Source organism: Clupea harengus, chromosome 13 (genome assembly GCF_900700415.2).
Source record: "Clupea harengus chromosome 13, Ch_v2.0.2, whole genome shotgun sequence".
Classification (NCBI taxonomy): Eukaryota; Metazoa; Chordata; class Actinopteri; order Clupeiformes; family Clupeidae; genus Clupea; species Clupea harengus.
This window is the reverse complement of record NC_045164.1, coordinates 10,551,276-10,568,557: the sequence shown is the minus strand read 5'-3', so window position 1 is coordinate 10,568,557 and position 17,282 is coordinate 10,551,276. Positions and strand designations below refer to the sequence as shown.

General features: G+C 40.2%; 1 protein-coding gene across 2 annotated transcripts in view; it reads left to right on the top strand.

Annotated features, from left to right (window-relative positions):
• Positions 1-17,282, top strand: part of csmd1a (CUB and Sushi multiple domains 1a) — a 289,469-nt gene that overhangs the window by 59,826 nt on the left and 212,361 nt on the right. For both annotated transcript variants that reach the window (XM_031578518.2, XM_031578517.2), the window contains exon 2: positions 16,155-16,371. In XM_031578518.2, the coding sequence (XP_031434378.1) occupies positions 16,155-16,371 (217 nt within the window). The remainder of the gene's footprint in view (positions 1-16,154; positions 16,372-17,282) is intronic.

Genomic DNA, 17,282 nt, shown 5'->3' with positions numbered 1-17,282 from the left:
GCATCCTGTCTGAGTACTTTTATCGCTCCTCTTAAAGTTTTATGTACTTGCCTTTCTAGATTCCTGATAGAATGTTTTATTGGAAGTACATTTGATTAGTTGATTTTAATTTTGTATTTTGTATTGCATTGTTATCTCTAATGTAATTCTGTAAAGAATGCTGGACTCGTCCCAGAAAGTAGCAGGATAGAAATGAATTCAGATTGGATTTTAGTATTACCTACATTTGGCCATTACATCTGAATAACATAATATCTGAACATCCCATCAGTGACTTAGAAGGTGTTTTTTTTAATGTATTGTACATTTTAAGAAATGTCAAAGCCCAATCATATTGAAGAACCATCAGTTCACTTGCTATGGCTAGCTCAGTGATGATTATTTTAGACGACAGTTTTTGAGTTCTAGTGATTTATTGTGTTGTGAGTGAGTTATAGTGTTAGATAAAATGACCAAAACTAAATCAAATGTTCTGTTAACAATTCAGTAATGGTAGGCCTAGCCTACATTTATATCCTAAGAAATGATTGATAAAGTCAATTAAAAAGTCATCAAATCCACCTTAAATATGTGTTTTTTATACTTTTGTTGTATTTATCAGACTGGAGTAAGTAGTGCATAAAATTCCAAACAGAAAACGACATCAGCATGGTATGTCGGTGTAACTCCCGAAGCGTTTCTCCAATCTTCCGCTTCAGTTTAGTCATGCGTGGCACACGGACAGGGTGGGGCCGTGGCACTCTGCCATCAGGTCACACAGTGCCAATCTATAAGATCCAAGTACAGACAGTGGCCCACGAAAAGCAGCCAATGATGCACGTTTCCTGTGTGCACATTTGATTAATAATATCCAAGAGAAGAGAGGGAAAACAGGGGAAATCAATCAAGCGCCTGACAGCTTTGTTCCATCAAGGGGCTGAGTTGGCACTGGATGAACCACTGGCATGAGGGTGTTGTAAATGATTAGTGGCCTACCTAAATCGTGCGGAAGGGACTGATTGGAATATAGAGTTGAGCCAAAAGAGGAAGAAGAAGACCAAAAAAAAAACCCATCCTGCAACCTTATAGACATGCTTGGCTGATGACCTGGAACAGTGTTTTGTTTTGCTTGTCGCTTTTGTGCTCGGGTGGCTCTTGTGTCCACTTGCTCCCACTTTCACACTTTCTCTTTCTCTCTCTCTCTCTCTCTCTCTCACTCTCACTCTCACTCTCTCTCTTTGCCTTTTTGCTTTTTGTCAGGGCAGCATGCCTTGTATGCGTGGCTGGTAATGATGTGTGTTTTGACACAATGTTGATGGTAGTCTAAAGAGAGGAGATCATTTCTAAAACATGCAGCGTCATGCGCTGCAGTGTTGTTCAATGGCAGCCTTTTAGGACTGTGCTTAAATCCTCCACAAATGCTCCCCTCGCTCACCCTGATGAGATGGCTGACAGCTGTGCTTTGCTTCCCTTGAATTTCTGATGCTAAATGCAGGGAGGCAAAGGAGCATCAAGGTTAGGCCAGTGATATGTGTGCTGTGCCGTGCTGTGTGTCTGTGTGTGTGTCTAAGCTTGTAAATACAAGCGAACCAGATATTATAGGCTTAAATTATGTCACAAAACTTTTCAGTATTAATACAGTATTTTAGAAATATGTTTTTTTATTTCATTTCAAGTCTTACCTTAACGTGTTATTTTATGTAATAGCAAAACAAAGCAAAATGTCAGAGGGATTGTACAGGGACACAAAATATCAGGTTTTCAATGACAAAAAAGGTAATTGCTCCACTGACAGACATTTTAAGTCTAAATGTCAGTGCGAGAGCAACAAAACATAATCTTGTCATTCGCCACCTATCAGACCCATCTTAGAGAGGTATCTGTCAAGGCTGCCCAATTAATCACACTCGACTGGACACTACCCAGTGATCTTTACTGATGTGCCCTTCATATACTGTACAATTGCTGAGAATAATATTTTATTATAGATTAATTGAACTGAATATATGATGATAAAATGATTCTCATTTTCTCCTAAATTAAAACCACTTACAAATGAATCATTCTTCCTGAAATGTATGTATGGGAATGAACACTCAATCAAACAGCCCTACCTTGTAGAATATCCTGTCTAATGAAAATATCCATTTAAAAAAATGGTGCTGAACAACAAGATCTGTTCAAATAGGAGCTATGGCAAGCGTGTCTATGTGATATTTCTGAGGACTGAAGATGCTGTAAGTGATGATGGAATTTTTTAGCTGTCTTCCACCAGACCTGGCCACTGTGGGGGTCCGCCCCCTCCCTCCTATGTGTGGCTCACGCACAAAGTAATTGGCAGGCAGAGATGCCTGTGTGTTTGGAAGGTTCCAGAGTGATTAATACTGCCGGACTGTGTTGACATTTTCGTTGATTTAGCTGATTATAGAGCCCAGGAGAATCCCTGAGACGGTTTGGTTTTCTCCGAGCATCTATCCAAAGCCAGTTAGCTCAATTGCTTCTTAAAAGTATTGCTTACAGCAACTTTGAGGCAAATTATCGACAATCAGCAAATGGCTGTTATACTTTTCATGTTCTTCAAAATACTGATAAACAGTAAGAAGCTCCCTTTTTGATGGTATTAGTCAAACCTTTTGAGACTGAGACAATGGGCCGTGGAAAATTAGCATGTAGCCGCTTGATTAGGTTGATAAATCAAGGGGTCTCGTTGTCAGTCTTTGGTTACCTTTGAGGTGCAAATTGAGCTACTTGAGAAGTTTGGTGCTTGATTTGACTTCAGAGAACCTTTGGTGGGTAAGCAAATTCATGAATAGCAATATGTGCTTTTGTAGAAACAGGAATTAGCGAGCTTATGAAAATGTCTTCGTCATTAGAATGGATGCCAACATAATAATGTAAATGTTTCATTTTTTTTTTCTTTTTTTTGGCAGTTGACCCACAACTTTTTCATCCATTTTCAATTTCATCGGTTCAGATCAGCTAATCCCTGTATAATTTATGCTTGGTCTGGGCCCTTTCCCCCCTCTGTCCTCCTACTTTGACCAAACTTTGTGTGGCTGTATCAGGATTAGCCTTCCTGCAGTTTGATAGGGCTTCTTATTTCAGTCCAGCCACGGCGACTCAGCCGCATATCTCTGCTTACATTCTTTTGGCACTTATATCTGACACAAAATCCAATCAAGCTTAGCTGGCCACTGGTCCTGGCAAAGGCTCTCCTTTCTTATCTTGCCATGTGCCCTTGTCACACTGACTGCTATAGCGGTTCTATTGCTTCAAACACACTTTGATGCGAGGGAGTTCAAGCTATTGATTAACGCGCAGCTGGGAAGCACATTTTACCCTACCTGAGAGATGCCCCACAGAAGGGTAGAGTCTCAAAAAGATCTAGGGCTCATCTGCTTCAGAGGCTATGTGATGTACGTCTCTTCTAGCATGGTCAGTTTACGTACAAAACAAATAATTTAGTTTTCGATCTTTTATGCTGCTGTAGTCATGTATGGTGTGCTGTTTTGCATGAAATAGTTCTATTCTCTCATTCCTACCGTTGAGTCATTGATTCAGATAATGGGGCTAAAAGAGAAGACATTAATGCCGTTATGAAGATGTCTCCAGTGAGGTACTATATGCTGAACATTCACTTTTACAAATTGTGGTCGATGAGCATTTTGTTCAGGCTGTTACTCATGTGTTTGCATGCAGGCTAGCTGGCCATGGGATGCATAGAGCCCCTTTGAGGAGAGGGAGAGAGAGATGGAGAGGGGGAGAGAGCAATAGAGAGAGAAATGGAGAGGGAGAGAGAGAGAGAGGGCAATAGAGAGAGAGATGGAGAGAGAGGGCAATAGAGAGAGAGGTGGAGAGGGAAAGCGAGAGAGAGCAATAGAGAGAGAGATGGAGAGGGAGAGAGAGAGCAATAGAGAGAGAGATGGAGAGGGAGAGAGAGGGAGAGAGCAATAGAGAGAGAGAGAGAGGGAGAGAGCAATAGAGAGAGAGATGGAGATGGAGAGGGAGAGGGAGCGGATTTGTTTACTGCATTTGTATGAGATCCCCTCGGTAAGCAACAGTGACGAGGGCGTGTTCCGTAAATCCTAACAAACGCAGAGGTGTTTTTTTCTTCACGAGGGAGGGAATGGAAGGCGCATGCGAGAGGAAATTATTGGGATATAATGCCATCCATCTCTGCCTCAACTGCTCGCAGCACACTGCTCCTTTGTTTTCGTCAGTCATGCATTATTTAGCATTGCCTTAAACATCATCACCACGCTGTCATGAGGACGTCTACGGCTCATTTTGCAAGCCAAGTAACGAGACAATTTCTTAAAAAATAAGCGTCCCCACCCACACTCCTACCGGTGATTTAATTATTGATTAGCCTGTTGAGAGTGTTTGATGTGTGCTGGGTGAAAATTATATTGAGCCAACTCTGAGAAGGCGGTGTTTTGTCAAGTCAAATGTGTTTGCTCTTTCTATTTCTTCAAAATGGTGCAAAATTGTCTGGAATAAAGATTGATTATCCCAGACAACAAAAACACATACCCAGGGAATTGGAGACTTGAGTTTAATGACAATGACCAGACATTGCCCGTTAATTTCAAACAGATTTAAATCGACCATATTTTCAAACGTGTCTGCCTATTTTCTTTCATTGCTACCAACCATTGCATAATTTTAGTGCAGAATTACACAGAACTATAACTGATGTAACCATGGAAACGGAGGATTAAAAGGATCCTTTATTGCAACTTTAGTCATGTTAGACGGAGGCCAAGATGAACTGGCGCTCTGCAATCTGTCAATCTCTAATCAAAAATGTGCTTTTTAATCGTGCTAAAATATTGTAATTACATGTCTTTTAGATTTGTCAGTGAGCTGGAATCGTGCCCTTCTAGTTTGCATAGTCAGTAGGTGTATCAAAGTTTTTTAATAGGGGGAGAGGAAGGTTGCTGTGGGCTGAAGCAAGGCAGTGAGCTCATGGCAGGAACAGTTGCTGTTCTCTACAGATGACTTTGTTAGCAGAAACAAAGACAGGGAGATGATCTAAATGATATGGGTGTGGCAGTAGCAGTTGCAGAAACCAAACAGAGATGTGCCCTATTTTATGTGTGGTTTGCTTCTATCCAAAACATCACATGAATGCTAATGAATTATACATAGAGTTCGGTATCTCTCAAAGAATTTAGGCTCGCACAGCTGCCATTAAGTGTGTCATAACACAGAGATGCCATACCTCACATTACAGCATCACAGGAAGGCTGTGTTATCACTTCAGTTGTTTCATTGTTCTCTTAATTAATCTTTTCTCATTCATTTCATATGTTCAGTATATTATTTCTATGCATACTCTAAAACTGGATATCTTTCATATATTTAAAAACATTTTATTCAAAGTTTTCTTTTTGACTTCATTCCACATCTTCCTTATGCTTTGTATATTCCAGAGAGCATCTTTCCGGGGCTCGCAACAGAAAGGCTGTACATGAATAGTTATTTATTATTAGTACTATTATTGTTTGTTTGTTGTTTGTTTGTTCAGGGCAGGTGTTGTTATGACTGTTAAAGGCCGGGAATGCGATGCTGTTTGATTGTGTGGCCCACATCCCTGTGGCACGTTTTGCCTGATACACAGCACCATAAAAGGTTGTGAGCTTCCCCCAGCGCACATCTCAGAGGGATCCCTTTTAATCAGCGCCTTCAGTATCCCTATCACTGCACACAGTCAGCATGTATACAGGCAGAGCACCACATCGCATACAAATACTGTTTTTAGAATTAAAGAATCTTTGTTCAGGTTATGAGTAGGGTTCACAGATGTCATTAACAAGCAAGTTTTCATGATACAGTTGACGTGATAGAACGGTCAGGGATAGGGTGGGGGGGAGAAAGAGAGAGATGGATAGAGAAAATGAGAGGGAGAAAGACAGAGATGGAGAGTGTAAGATAGAGAGATATAGTGAAAGACTGAGAGTGCGAGAGACAGCATTGCTGCTTAGTCAAAAGCTTTTCTGCTCTCTGGATGATGGCACTATGGAAACAGTGGAGTGAAAGGAGGCTCTTTTCAACTTAACATGAGAGTTGGATGGAAGGCTAAGGTGTTTCAAGACAGGTGCATGGCATCTTTAGAAACCTCCGGGACTTGAGCTTGCACAGAATCTCTCTCTCTCTCTCTCTTTCTCTCTCTCTCTCTCTCTCTCTCTCTCTCTCTCTCTCTCTCTCTCTCTCTGTGTGCAAGTTGGTGTGTGTGTCTGACTGACTGTGCATGCGTGTGTGAGTGTGCATGAGAGAAAAAAAAGAGAGAGAGAGTTTGTGTGCTGTGCCTGCAATCAGGTCTGCTTGTGTCACTGTGCACCTGTTCTGGGTTGCTGGTGGAGTGGTCCATGAGATGCTTTGATAAACCCGTGGCCTTGGACGCGCAGAAAGGAAATCTTAATAATGTGGGCTGTAATAGTAACCACAAGGCCTCTTGTTAGAGGTTTTTGTTTGCACAATAATGTTGCATCTTTGAACACACAAGGAAAATCCATTTGTCGTAAATCACCGCAAGGCAAAAGCAAAGAGTGCATACATAAAAAGAAACAATTGGTTGTTGACTTTCATGCATGAGGCATTACACACACACAAACACACACACACACACACACACACACACACACACACACACACACACACACACACACACACATACTCACAGACAAAGACACAAGTGAACTGAATACACCACTTACCCACCCAAGGACAATAAATACGATGATTAAAACGAGTGGAACAGTATCACCCGAGCCCTAATGAATCCTCCGTTGAAAGTGCTGTAAGTGCACAAAGAACCCAAATATCTTTGTAGCACTCTGCTAGACCTCACCGCAAAACTGAGGTGACCAGGCAGGTGAATACAGTCAAACGATTCTTTCTCCAAACAAGGGCATTTCAGAAGGGCTAGGAACATACATCCAGTCGCCCCGCATCAGTATATTAAAAATACTCCCAGTGTTTTCCAGCCCCATCTTGACCCCTCTACTGAGGTTTATTAGTGTACAGGCTTTACTGGTATGCCAGCCTACACAAAGTGTGCACTGCATTTAGTTTATTAAACCCTCTTTTTACCAGAGTATTGATATTGAGATTTTTATCTCAATCCCTCAAGAGCCCAGGCCAAACACAGACTATGCTTGCATATATGCTGTAAGGGATTGTTGCCAATTGAGAGTCGTTAAACAATTGTTCTAACATGCTCTCATCGTTCTGTTCCTTTCTTTTGACATTACAAGTGGGCATGGTATAAGAATGGGCCATATGTTAGGGGACAATTAGCCTAATGCTGTGCATTGAGCATGAGGCTGTAGGTCTGCTGCGTCCATATTTATTACAAAGTCCAGCACTTAGGGTCGTACAAATGATCTAAAATCTGTTAAGATTGTTGAACTAATGCTAAATATGGTACAGCATTGTACCTTATCAGGTAGGGAGTCAGACGTCTTTATACTGTGCTAGTAACGGTAGTAACGGTAGTAATTACACCTTTGCCATTACAGTGCTATTAACTGAATCTCTTGCAAAAAGAGTAACACGACAACCAAAGATGAGAGAATACAATGAGGAAGTTATTATACGAATATATCAGCAACTATAATGAACTCAGCTTTTTTTACATGACATTTACGATGAAATGGGGTGGTGACACATCTTCAAACTATTTTTGTTATATATATATATAACTTTTATTATATATATCACCACCCCATCTGATCCTAAATGTTATGTAAAAAAAAAAACCCAGCTGAGTTCATTATTGTTGGGTATGGGCATATATGACAGGGTTTTGCACAGTTTTTTGCTGCTATCATTTAAGAAGCAAGAACTGTCTGTCACTGACAACACATATGAAGATATATCTGTTCTGCTTCTGCTCACAGAAAGGAGCCTTGGTAAAGTGCTAATGATTAGATTCTGTGTTCTAGTGTTCTTGGGTCTGCAGTTAAACGCTGGAGTTTTTACAAAAGTCTAATTAACAATGGTCAGTCAAAAACTCCTCTGAAGGCATTTGCACTCATATGAGTAATTAGTGGGTGGTGTTGGACTGGAACAAGAGAGTGTGTGGCTCAACAACACTGTGCTGTGCCTTTTTCTGGTTGTTATTGTCCTGAATTCTCAGTGGAGAAAGTGACTAAACAGACATCCAGAGCAGAAATCCTCTTTTCCATGGGTTAAAGCAACACATGCCAAAAGCCTTTTATTCATTGAAAGCAATTTTTTCATTTCCTTCTATTTGTGTGCCTGGCAAAATTCTACAGAATTCTTACACAAGAATTAGTATTGAAAATGGACATAAAATCAACAGTCTTGATGATAAAGCAGTCTAGAAATGATCACACATTGCCCTATGCCTTCACAATGCAATGTTACAAAATGTCTCTCTTATTTGTGAGGTATTAGATACATGTACTCAGTAAACTATGCAGTTACTTAAATGTATAACAGTCAGTTAGCTATACACTCGCAGTTAGCTATACATTCACAGTTAGCTATACACTCTGAGTAATCAAGCTACCTGTGTAAAAGGGAATTTGCCATGTCTTAAATTGTCTATAAGATTAGACACTTCGGGCCTAATTTAATAACATTGCGACCGCAGCGCAATCAGCGCCTTTGCCAAACCGCATATAGCGCACGGTATTTTGCATCCTATTTATCAAACAAGAACCCTCGTCGCGTCATCTGCGCCTAACACCGCCCATTAGTGTTATTTAGCGCTCCACTAAAATAGGGAAGAAAGAGCCTGCGTGTTCCACCATGGATGATGAGCTAAAATTAGAATTAGAGCTTTTGGTTCACAAGGTTACAGCAAACTAACCCAGGTAAATATAGAAACTCATAAATATTTCTCCGTTTAGCCCTTCCGTCCACACTAAAAGTCGTGATCACTTTGAATTCAAGACTGTCTTTTATTGGTGAGCTGATTTTGGGAAATTAAACTTTTCAGCGAACATGAGTTTCTGGGTTACTATGGTTACCCCTCAGGGTGCCTGTGCAGCTTCATATTAACGAGTTTATGTTCACAAGTTCATATTCACACATATTAACATGAGTTAATCACACACAGGCAACTGCAAACTGTTAATATGGCTCCCTAAACTAGAGATAGCTAGGATAGTTAATAGCCAGGTTAACTGCTCCATAGCATCCCGTTAAATAGTCTGGTAGGAATACACAACACCCCTTTCTTTAAAACGGCGCATTCCAACACTGAAAACCATGCTTTTCAAAAATGCTGCCCTAGTCAGATACATTTGAAAACTGGAGTTGTAGCGTGGACAGGGCAGGGACAACTGAAATTTTCAGACGTTCGGTTTGCTTGAACTATGGGTGAAAATACGGTTTAAAGTAAACCATACAATGAGCGGCGATTCTGGGTAAAGCGTGGGCGAACAGCTAGCTGGTGGGACAATTTGGTATATGCCTATATTAAATGATATATCAAATATAAACATTTAAAAAAAATTACATTTCTGCTGTTCGTATTTTTCAAATTTCTCGCAGGCACATAGTTTTCATTTAGCAGCTGATATGTCATGCTGAAACACCTCTTGTTTCGTTACTAATACATAATTAGGCGCACTTTACGCATCTCCTCCCATCTCTTTGCGACGAACACCCACTTTCCCTTATACCCTCCCAGCAGCGGTAATCTAAAGTGCGCCACCTTTGTAAATACCCGCTATTTACCCGCTATTTTACGCCTGAAACGGGCGCACTCCTGTTAGTAAATGAGGCCCTTAAAGTCATAGTATATCATAGTTTCCTGCCAAACACCTGGCATGAAACCATGATGTACATTGCATGAGTCATGAGACAAAACACCACTCAGGAATAGCCACAGAGGATGTCACTGTTGACAACCAATCTGACAACCAATGCTAGCTGGTGGATGTTGCTAAAATAGGCAGACTCATGTCAGTCTGGCGTTCCAGCTTCACTCATGCTCTGTCAATTTAGACATACAAGTAATAGATGATATGCCAGCTTCACGTTAAATATAAAAAAACACCCTTTATGACCACTGAATTCATAGTTTATAAATGTGTATGTGTACGTGTGTACTCTTGGGTAGATCATCATTTAGCCATACTAACATTATCCCAAAGTAAAGTGTTCCCAACCTTGTGTCTCTGTTGTTTAAAACAATTTGATTGGAACTCACAGTTTAAGTTGATGATTTGACCATTAAGATTAAGGAAACCCCAGGTTTGCTGAAGAATTCCTGCGCAGCTTTCACTAATGGTAATGTTTTGCTGTGGAGTTTTCAGCCAAACAATGGACTTTGGGCATAAAACTGTGGAGAATTTGATGATTCGATAATTTACCAATTTTGCATGCTCAGTACATTTCTGGCCCTGACTTTTGATGTGATATTCATCTAACTGTTATCAGCTCGTAGAGAAAGCAATGCACTTTGAAAGCAGTTGCCAAGGAGGTGAAAGGAGGTGCAGCATATTTTTTAAATATGCCATTTAATCCATTCATAACCCAACTCGACCTTGCCTCCCAAACGGATGTTTGTGTAGACTACCAGCCAAAAGCAAGTATGAGTCTCTCAGTGCCACTCGAAAATGATATATCTCTGTTTACAATTAGATCTCATCTGAAATGTTCATTTAAATTGAATTGAATTGAAATTGACTTTTTGTTGTGTCGTGTGTTGTGACCGTGTGATATTACTTCTTAAACACTTAGAAAGGGGCGCGTGTAGTTTTTCTTGTCAAAGACAAAGCTCTTTCTAGACCAAGTATGGATTTGCTGTCATGTTTCAGGGCAAGAAAACCATAAACTGTTGCTATAGACATGTCAGTGTTAAACGATATGTAGGAATATTGTGAAACGTCTTTTAATCTTGCCCTCTAAAAGACATTCCTGTACATTGTTGTCCAAAACATGTTTTGACAACATAACTACTCATTGCACCTTTAATGCCTGTCTGTGTCATCATCTTATGCAATTATACGAGAGTCATATTGCAATACCATATCTAAAGGAACGGAATATTAACAGAGACACATTTGGCACATGCATCGGTTTTATGTAGCTCTATTTGACTGGAGTATGCTAATCCTTCCAGAGAGTTATCATCAGAAATTACCTGCAATCCAAGAGATTCTTTTGAAAAATAACTAATTTATGTAATCTCATCTGTACATTTGAAATGTGCTCAGTTTGATTAAGATGTGTGTATTTAAGTGAACTCACGTGATTAAGCAGTGTTGCAACAATTCTGGTAACGTCTGCTCATGTCCCTAATTAAATTGACATCCTTGAATAGTTGCCTTCTTCACGTTAAAGTAAGTGGGCAGATGATGTTGATCTAAAGAAGACAGTATGTACTGTGAACTTCTCTCAACTTGATTGGTAATTAGTACACAAGGAATATAACTGCTAAATAGCTGAGGAGTAGACAAATGAGTTGGCAAGCTCATATAATTGTTCTGATGCCTTATAACCTATGTCTAGTGATGTTGCAGTTTGAATAAAACAATAAGCTTCAGTATTATAATAATCAGCTATAGCCCCTTTTTTTCTGAGACAACGTGATGTATGCTATATACTATCTCTCCTGTTAATGAAATAATTCTTTTGACTGTAAATAACATCTGAACTATGTCCACCTATCTCATTCTTTTAAAGGGAAGACAACTAAGCATTAATCACGATTGTCATTTTTAATCTTATTTATTAAATTATGAGTCTGTTTTTCCCAGTGCAAACCATACCAGTATGTGACCTTCCTTTGGTCTTTCTCTCAATGAAATGAGTTGGAACCTGGTGAGCAACAACATGGTGAAAACACCTATAAATCAATACCATTGGTAGGACAATTAAGGTGTAGTTCATCTTTCAGAATACAAGGTTAGTGCACAAGGACAGACTCATGTGCTGGGCAAAGAATCTGATCCATAAATGTATTTAATTTGAAAATAAATCAAACCTTTATTGTGAAGAAGGATGAAGTGAATACCTTATTCAGACAAAGCTCAAATAATGCATTATGAAACCTTATTCTGTATATTTTATTAGCAAGATGTTGGCATGAACAGTATAGGGATCAAAGAAAGCACAGTCAGTCAGGTTAAAGTTGTTCCTGTTGGGATTCCGCATCATTTTTCTCATTTTAAGTATAGAGAATCAAGTTCGCTATTAAACAACCCCCCTGAAGACTAACACATTGCTTGACAGATAAGACATAACCAAGTCATAAACGTGCCCTGGCCTCTCATTAGTCATCATAGTAGTTAATGTGAGACTGTGTCATGTTACCATGAACGGTGAAGGTCTTGACAGCTGCCAGAGTTTTAGATGCCATAACAGCCTATGTCACCTGGTACAAAGCTGTCATAACATCCTGCTCTCATGACAATAACCGATAATGGTGACAAGACGCTGTCACATCACAATGACCATCATAACTTTACATGTTAGTCTTATGATGACCCACTTTTGTAACCTTCCCATTGGCCACTAACAAGTGATATATGATTTTCCACTTAAATGCTGTCTGGAGTGTTGACATGACAGCACTGGCCGACTGCCGAGCTTTTAAACTTATAGTTTGAACAGAGCCAGCGTCATCTGGGCACAGCCTGGATGTTGTCAGCCATATTTTGTGTACTCATCGAACATCAGCTGTTTGGAGAGATGGTTTTCTCCATCTGTGTTCAGCGAAAGTAAAAAAAAAAAAAAATATCTAGAATTTGCTGTCATGTGCTGTAATATCAAAGCAAGTAAGTCTGGGTGAAGTTCTGTAAAAAGTTAAATAGTATAATGTTCATACTTGATTTGTACAATTTAGGGTCTTGTGGATTTGTGTATTAAGCCTTTCTATGTTTGTAGTCTTTTTCTGTATTTTTATGGACTGCACCAGTATTCATGGTGCTAAATCCTGAGGAGTTTGAGCTCCCATTTAGAGCTCCTTAAGAAAGTAGCCCTCATTAACCTCTCCCATGCTTCATTGATTGCTTATTTTCTGTGTGATTGTTACAGTTCCGTTTGGATCAAAATGTGTTTTTAATGGGTTAATTACTCATAAAATGTACATTGCAGGCAGACTTACATGGAAGCAAATTAGTGATGAAGTTATTAGATCAACAAATGGATTGGTGATTGGCTGATGAACACTGATTGGTGACAGTGCTGTTGTGGCTATGGAGACTTTTTGCACTCCCCAAACAAATCAACATGGCTGCTAGGAACATTCAAATCTTGTTAGCCCATTTGTGAAGGGAACGTGATGCATGCCAATGACTGTTTGCGACCAGCTTGAATATTAACCATACCTCTATGTCATTCTGAGGGGTTACCATAAAAAGAAGCTATTGACAAATATATTTGTGCTCATGTATTCAAAATTAGAAATGTGTACAGCTGGCAATCAATTATATTGACTGGAATGTGGCCCTTATTGGCGGTGCTAACTCTGATGCTGGATGTGTTTGATTGTGTTCCATTAGCACTATGAGATGGCTTCTCAGTTTGTCATACCAACGTGTGCATGCTTGTTGATATTGGATAAGGTGCCATGGCCATATAGAGTCTTTTGTTAGCAGTATTCTGTGTTTTTGTTATTTATGAAGGTGAGAGTAATTCTGATGTGGATTTGTAGTCACACTTGATATTTGTCTCTTGTTACATTCTAACTGCCTAATTAAGTGGTTATATTGTAGCACAGTGTAACTTACAGAATGGAAGAGGACATAGATAGTACCTCCATATACTATTGTTAGATTGGGGTGATGGTTAGGGTTCATATACATACAGATGCAGTGACTGTTACACACTCACAATTATAGTCCTGCACCATACTTAACAGTATCAAAGTAGCAAGGGCGCGATAAAATAGTTCTACTGAATTGTATTGATTTTTATTTTATTATTGTTTTGTAATATTTTGCACATTGATGACGATTGATGAGGAACCCATTTCTGGCTTCTGGCTTTTTTTTGTAAATGATCTAAGTAAGTCTATTGGTCTTGAAGAATATTAGTATTTTTCATATCATTTTTCAAGTCATGTGAATCCTCCCCCCACAAGAATATATCATATTTACATTAAGTAAACATGTGCCAAAGCCTTCACACATTGAGGCGCCACGTTTATTAATATTCCAATGATTAGCCAGACCTTCCTGTCTGAAGACTTTCACACCTTTCACACCTGGGTAGATTCCATACTGTTCCCTTACCTAACACACCCCACCTTACACCCACAGACACACCCATAATGTTAAGTTGTGTATTTTACATGAATGTGCTATTCTGAGAAGAAGAAGAAAAGATTAAGACGATTCTGTTTTGGTTTTGCTGTGTGGACTTACCGACCGCTACGTGTGGTGAGGAAACTGAGCAAAAATAGTTCTGTTATAATCTGCTATAACAGTGGTGTTTTCACATGAAATCACCCGAAACACGCCGATCTTTCAGCCTCCAATACAGATTCTGTTGCTGGTTTTTGTCAGCTGTAGCTTTGTGTCCCTTTTTCCTCACAAACATGATAACTTCCCATTGTCAATACACGCCTTTGATCAGCACGTCGTGTGGTGTCGTAAGGTGTTTGTTTCCTCCATTTCGTCTGGACTCTTTTTTCCTCTCCCATATCGTGCCTAGACAGATCCCACGTGCATCAGGATGGCCCCCCACTGAGGTGGCTTTAACTCAAAAGTGCTGTCACAAACACACGTCGCAACTCAGTCTATGCAGGGCTGTGACCAAAGCCATCGATGTTCTCTGCTAAAGAAAGCATGGTTTGGAAATGCCACTGCATGCAAATGGACTGTAGTCTCAGAGACAACAAATCTTTTCTACAGTATAAACAAAGTGTGACAAAACGTGATGAAATAAACTGAAAGTTCATTCTTAATGTACAATTCATCCCGTCTACAGTGGTAACGTTATACACATTCTGTTAGTTAGAAGGCTAGACCTTATTAATATAAGCCTGTAGCATCAAAGAAAAAACATATTTGTAAAGGAAATCATATCAAGTCTAATGAATCAAATCTACGATGAGTGGATCATTAGTAGTTATTACTGGGTCAGCAGTGGATTAATAGTAATGCATCATATGACAAAAACAATCAGATGACCAACATTTATTTTGCCAGCACATGATTGGATGAAGCCATCCTCAAAATGTCAGGCTGTCATTTGCTACTACATTTTGAATTTGATCTTTTTTGTTTGTAATACGTAGTTGGCTTTCCTCCAACCCATTATATGGGTAACTGTCGGGTAAGTTGTTGTTGTGGTCTTATCTTACCTACAAGCACAGCATTCTTGCATACTTTATCAGATGAAATTGTTACTGGGAAGGAACTACTGAAGTAATTGGTGACAACCCGCACACTTCTAGTTTGTGTTTCCCCTTGCGAGACCACAGTAAGGGACCTTGAAGATGCAAGAAGAACCGGACAAACTATTCCCATGTTCTACTCAGCCTTCTGCATTTTAGCCAAATTGCGGCCATTGTGACACCTTCAGTCCTGCCCCCATGCAGGCAATCTGTGGCTAGCAATCACAGGTCACATAGCACAGCTCCCATGATACAATGATAAGCAGCATTTTCCTGTGATGTACACACTTCTGTGATGTTCTTATGCTCCTGGGACCAGATCTTCCCAAGGGGGGTGTGCAGCCTGGACTTCAAATGTTGGTTTATTTGTGTTACTGTTAAAAGATGCTAATGTTGAGATATTAGCTCCCTAACTTAGGTCAAATATATCACGTTGAAGCGTTTGGGATTTTACACAATGGGCACTCTTACTTGATGAATGCACAAGGACAAACTCTGTGAGAAAGACTGTGGGACTGTGTTTAAATCCTAACCCATTAACAATTAATGCTGGAATTATTGACTAAAATTCCTCAAAGTAGTTTCAGTGTAAGTAGACCCAGTCTCAGCGCAAAGTTGCTTCAGGCTATTGGTTTTGAGAATTGAACGCTCTCCTTCGCAAAGGTCTCCAGGAGAGCAAAGTCATTTTTTTAAACCGAAATGTGTCCCATTTTCTTTTTCTGTCAAAGACTTGTCATTGAAATAATTTATCCTGCCTGTGTGATTGATATCAATAGAAAGTCTATCCACAAGTGCTGTGATTCTGTGGAAAGCTAAGTGGTTTAAATATGGGCCTTTTGCTGTCCTGCAGGTCAACCTTGTGGCGGCATAGTGCAAGGTCTCAATGGAACCATAGAGAGTCCAGGCTTTCCCCATGGCTATCCCAACTATGCCAACTGCTCCTGGATCATTGTGACGGGGGAGCGGAACAGGATACAGCTCCACTTCCACACTTTTGCTCTGGAGGAGGATTTTGACATCGTCGCCATTTATGATGGACAACCACTGCCAGGCAACTTGAAGATGAGGTGAGATCTCGTTCTTTATGTCATATGCAGTGAAGGTTGTTATGGGTTAGGCTAAACATATCACACACTCACACACAGACTCTCTCTCTCTTCCTCTCTCTCTCTCTTTCTTACACACACACACACACACCGACACACACACACATGCACACATGCACATACCACTTACACTCTCACACAAACACACACACACACACACGCACACACACACATGCACATACCTCACACACACACACGCACACACACACACACACACACACACACACACACACACACACACACACACACACACACACACACACACACACACACACACACACACACACACACACACACACACACACACACAGAGAGAGTTTGTTGTTAACAGTGTACATATATAGCAAGATTGAGCATAATCCACAGTCTATGTTGGAGAAGACAGGTGTTCTCCTTCATTTGCCATAGTCCTGGAAAGAAACCTACACCTTGTTGCCCAACTGACATGAGCCTGTCCATTTGTAACAAAATACTGGTCAGTTTTGTGCTTTGGTTGAATCGAGCGCGACAAGCTGCTGAAGGTGCATTTGCAAAGGTACAAAAACGTCTTAGAACCTTGCCAAGGTTGCACTTACAACTTTTGAGGAATGCCATTGTGCCGATGGGAGGCAGAGCAGACGCATACGGCCTGTAATGGAGTGGCGCGATCAATAGACGCTCGGGGGAAGAAGTGTGGGAGCTCCAAGTGAAAATGGACTGCCTATAATTAGACGCAGGGTGCTTTTAAATGTCAGATGATTAACACATGCGTTTGCATAGGGAGGGCTCAAAAAGGGTTAGCTAAAGATACCGAGGATGACGAGGAGATTGCTGTGGCAAAACAACCTTTCAAGTTGTTTAAATCTCTCTTTTTTTTCTCCGTCTCCTTGAGA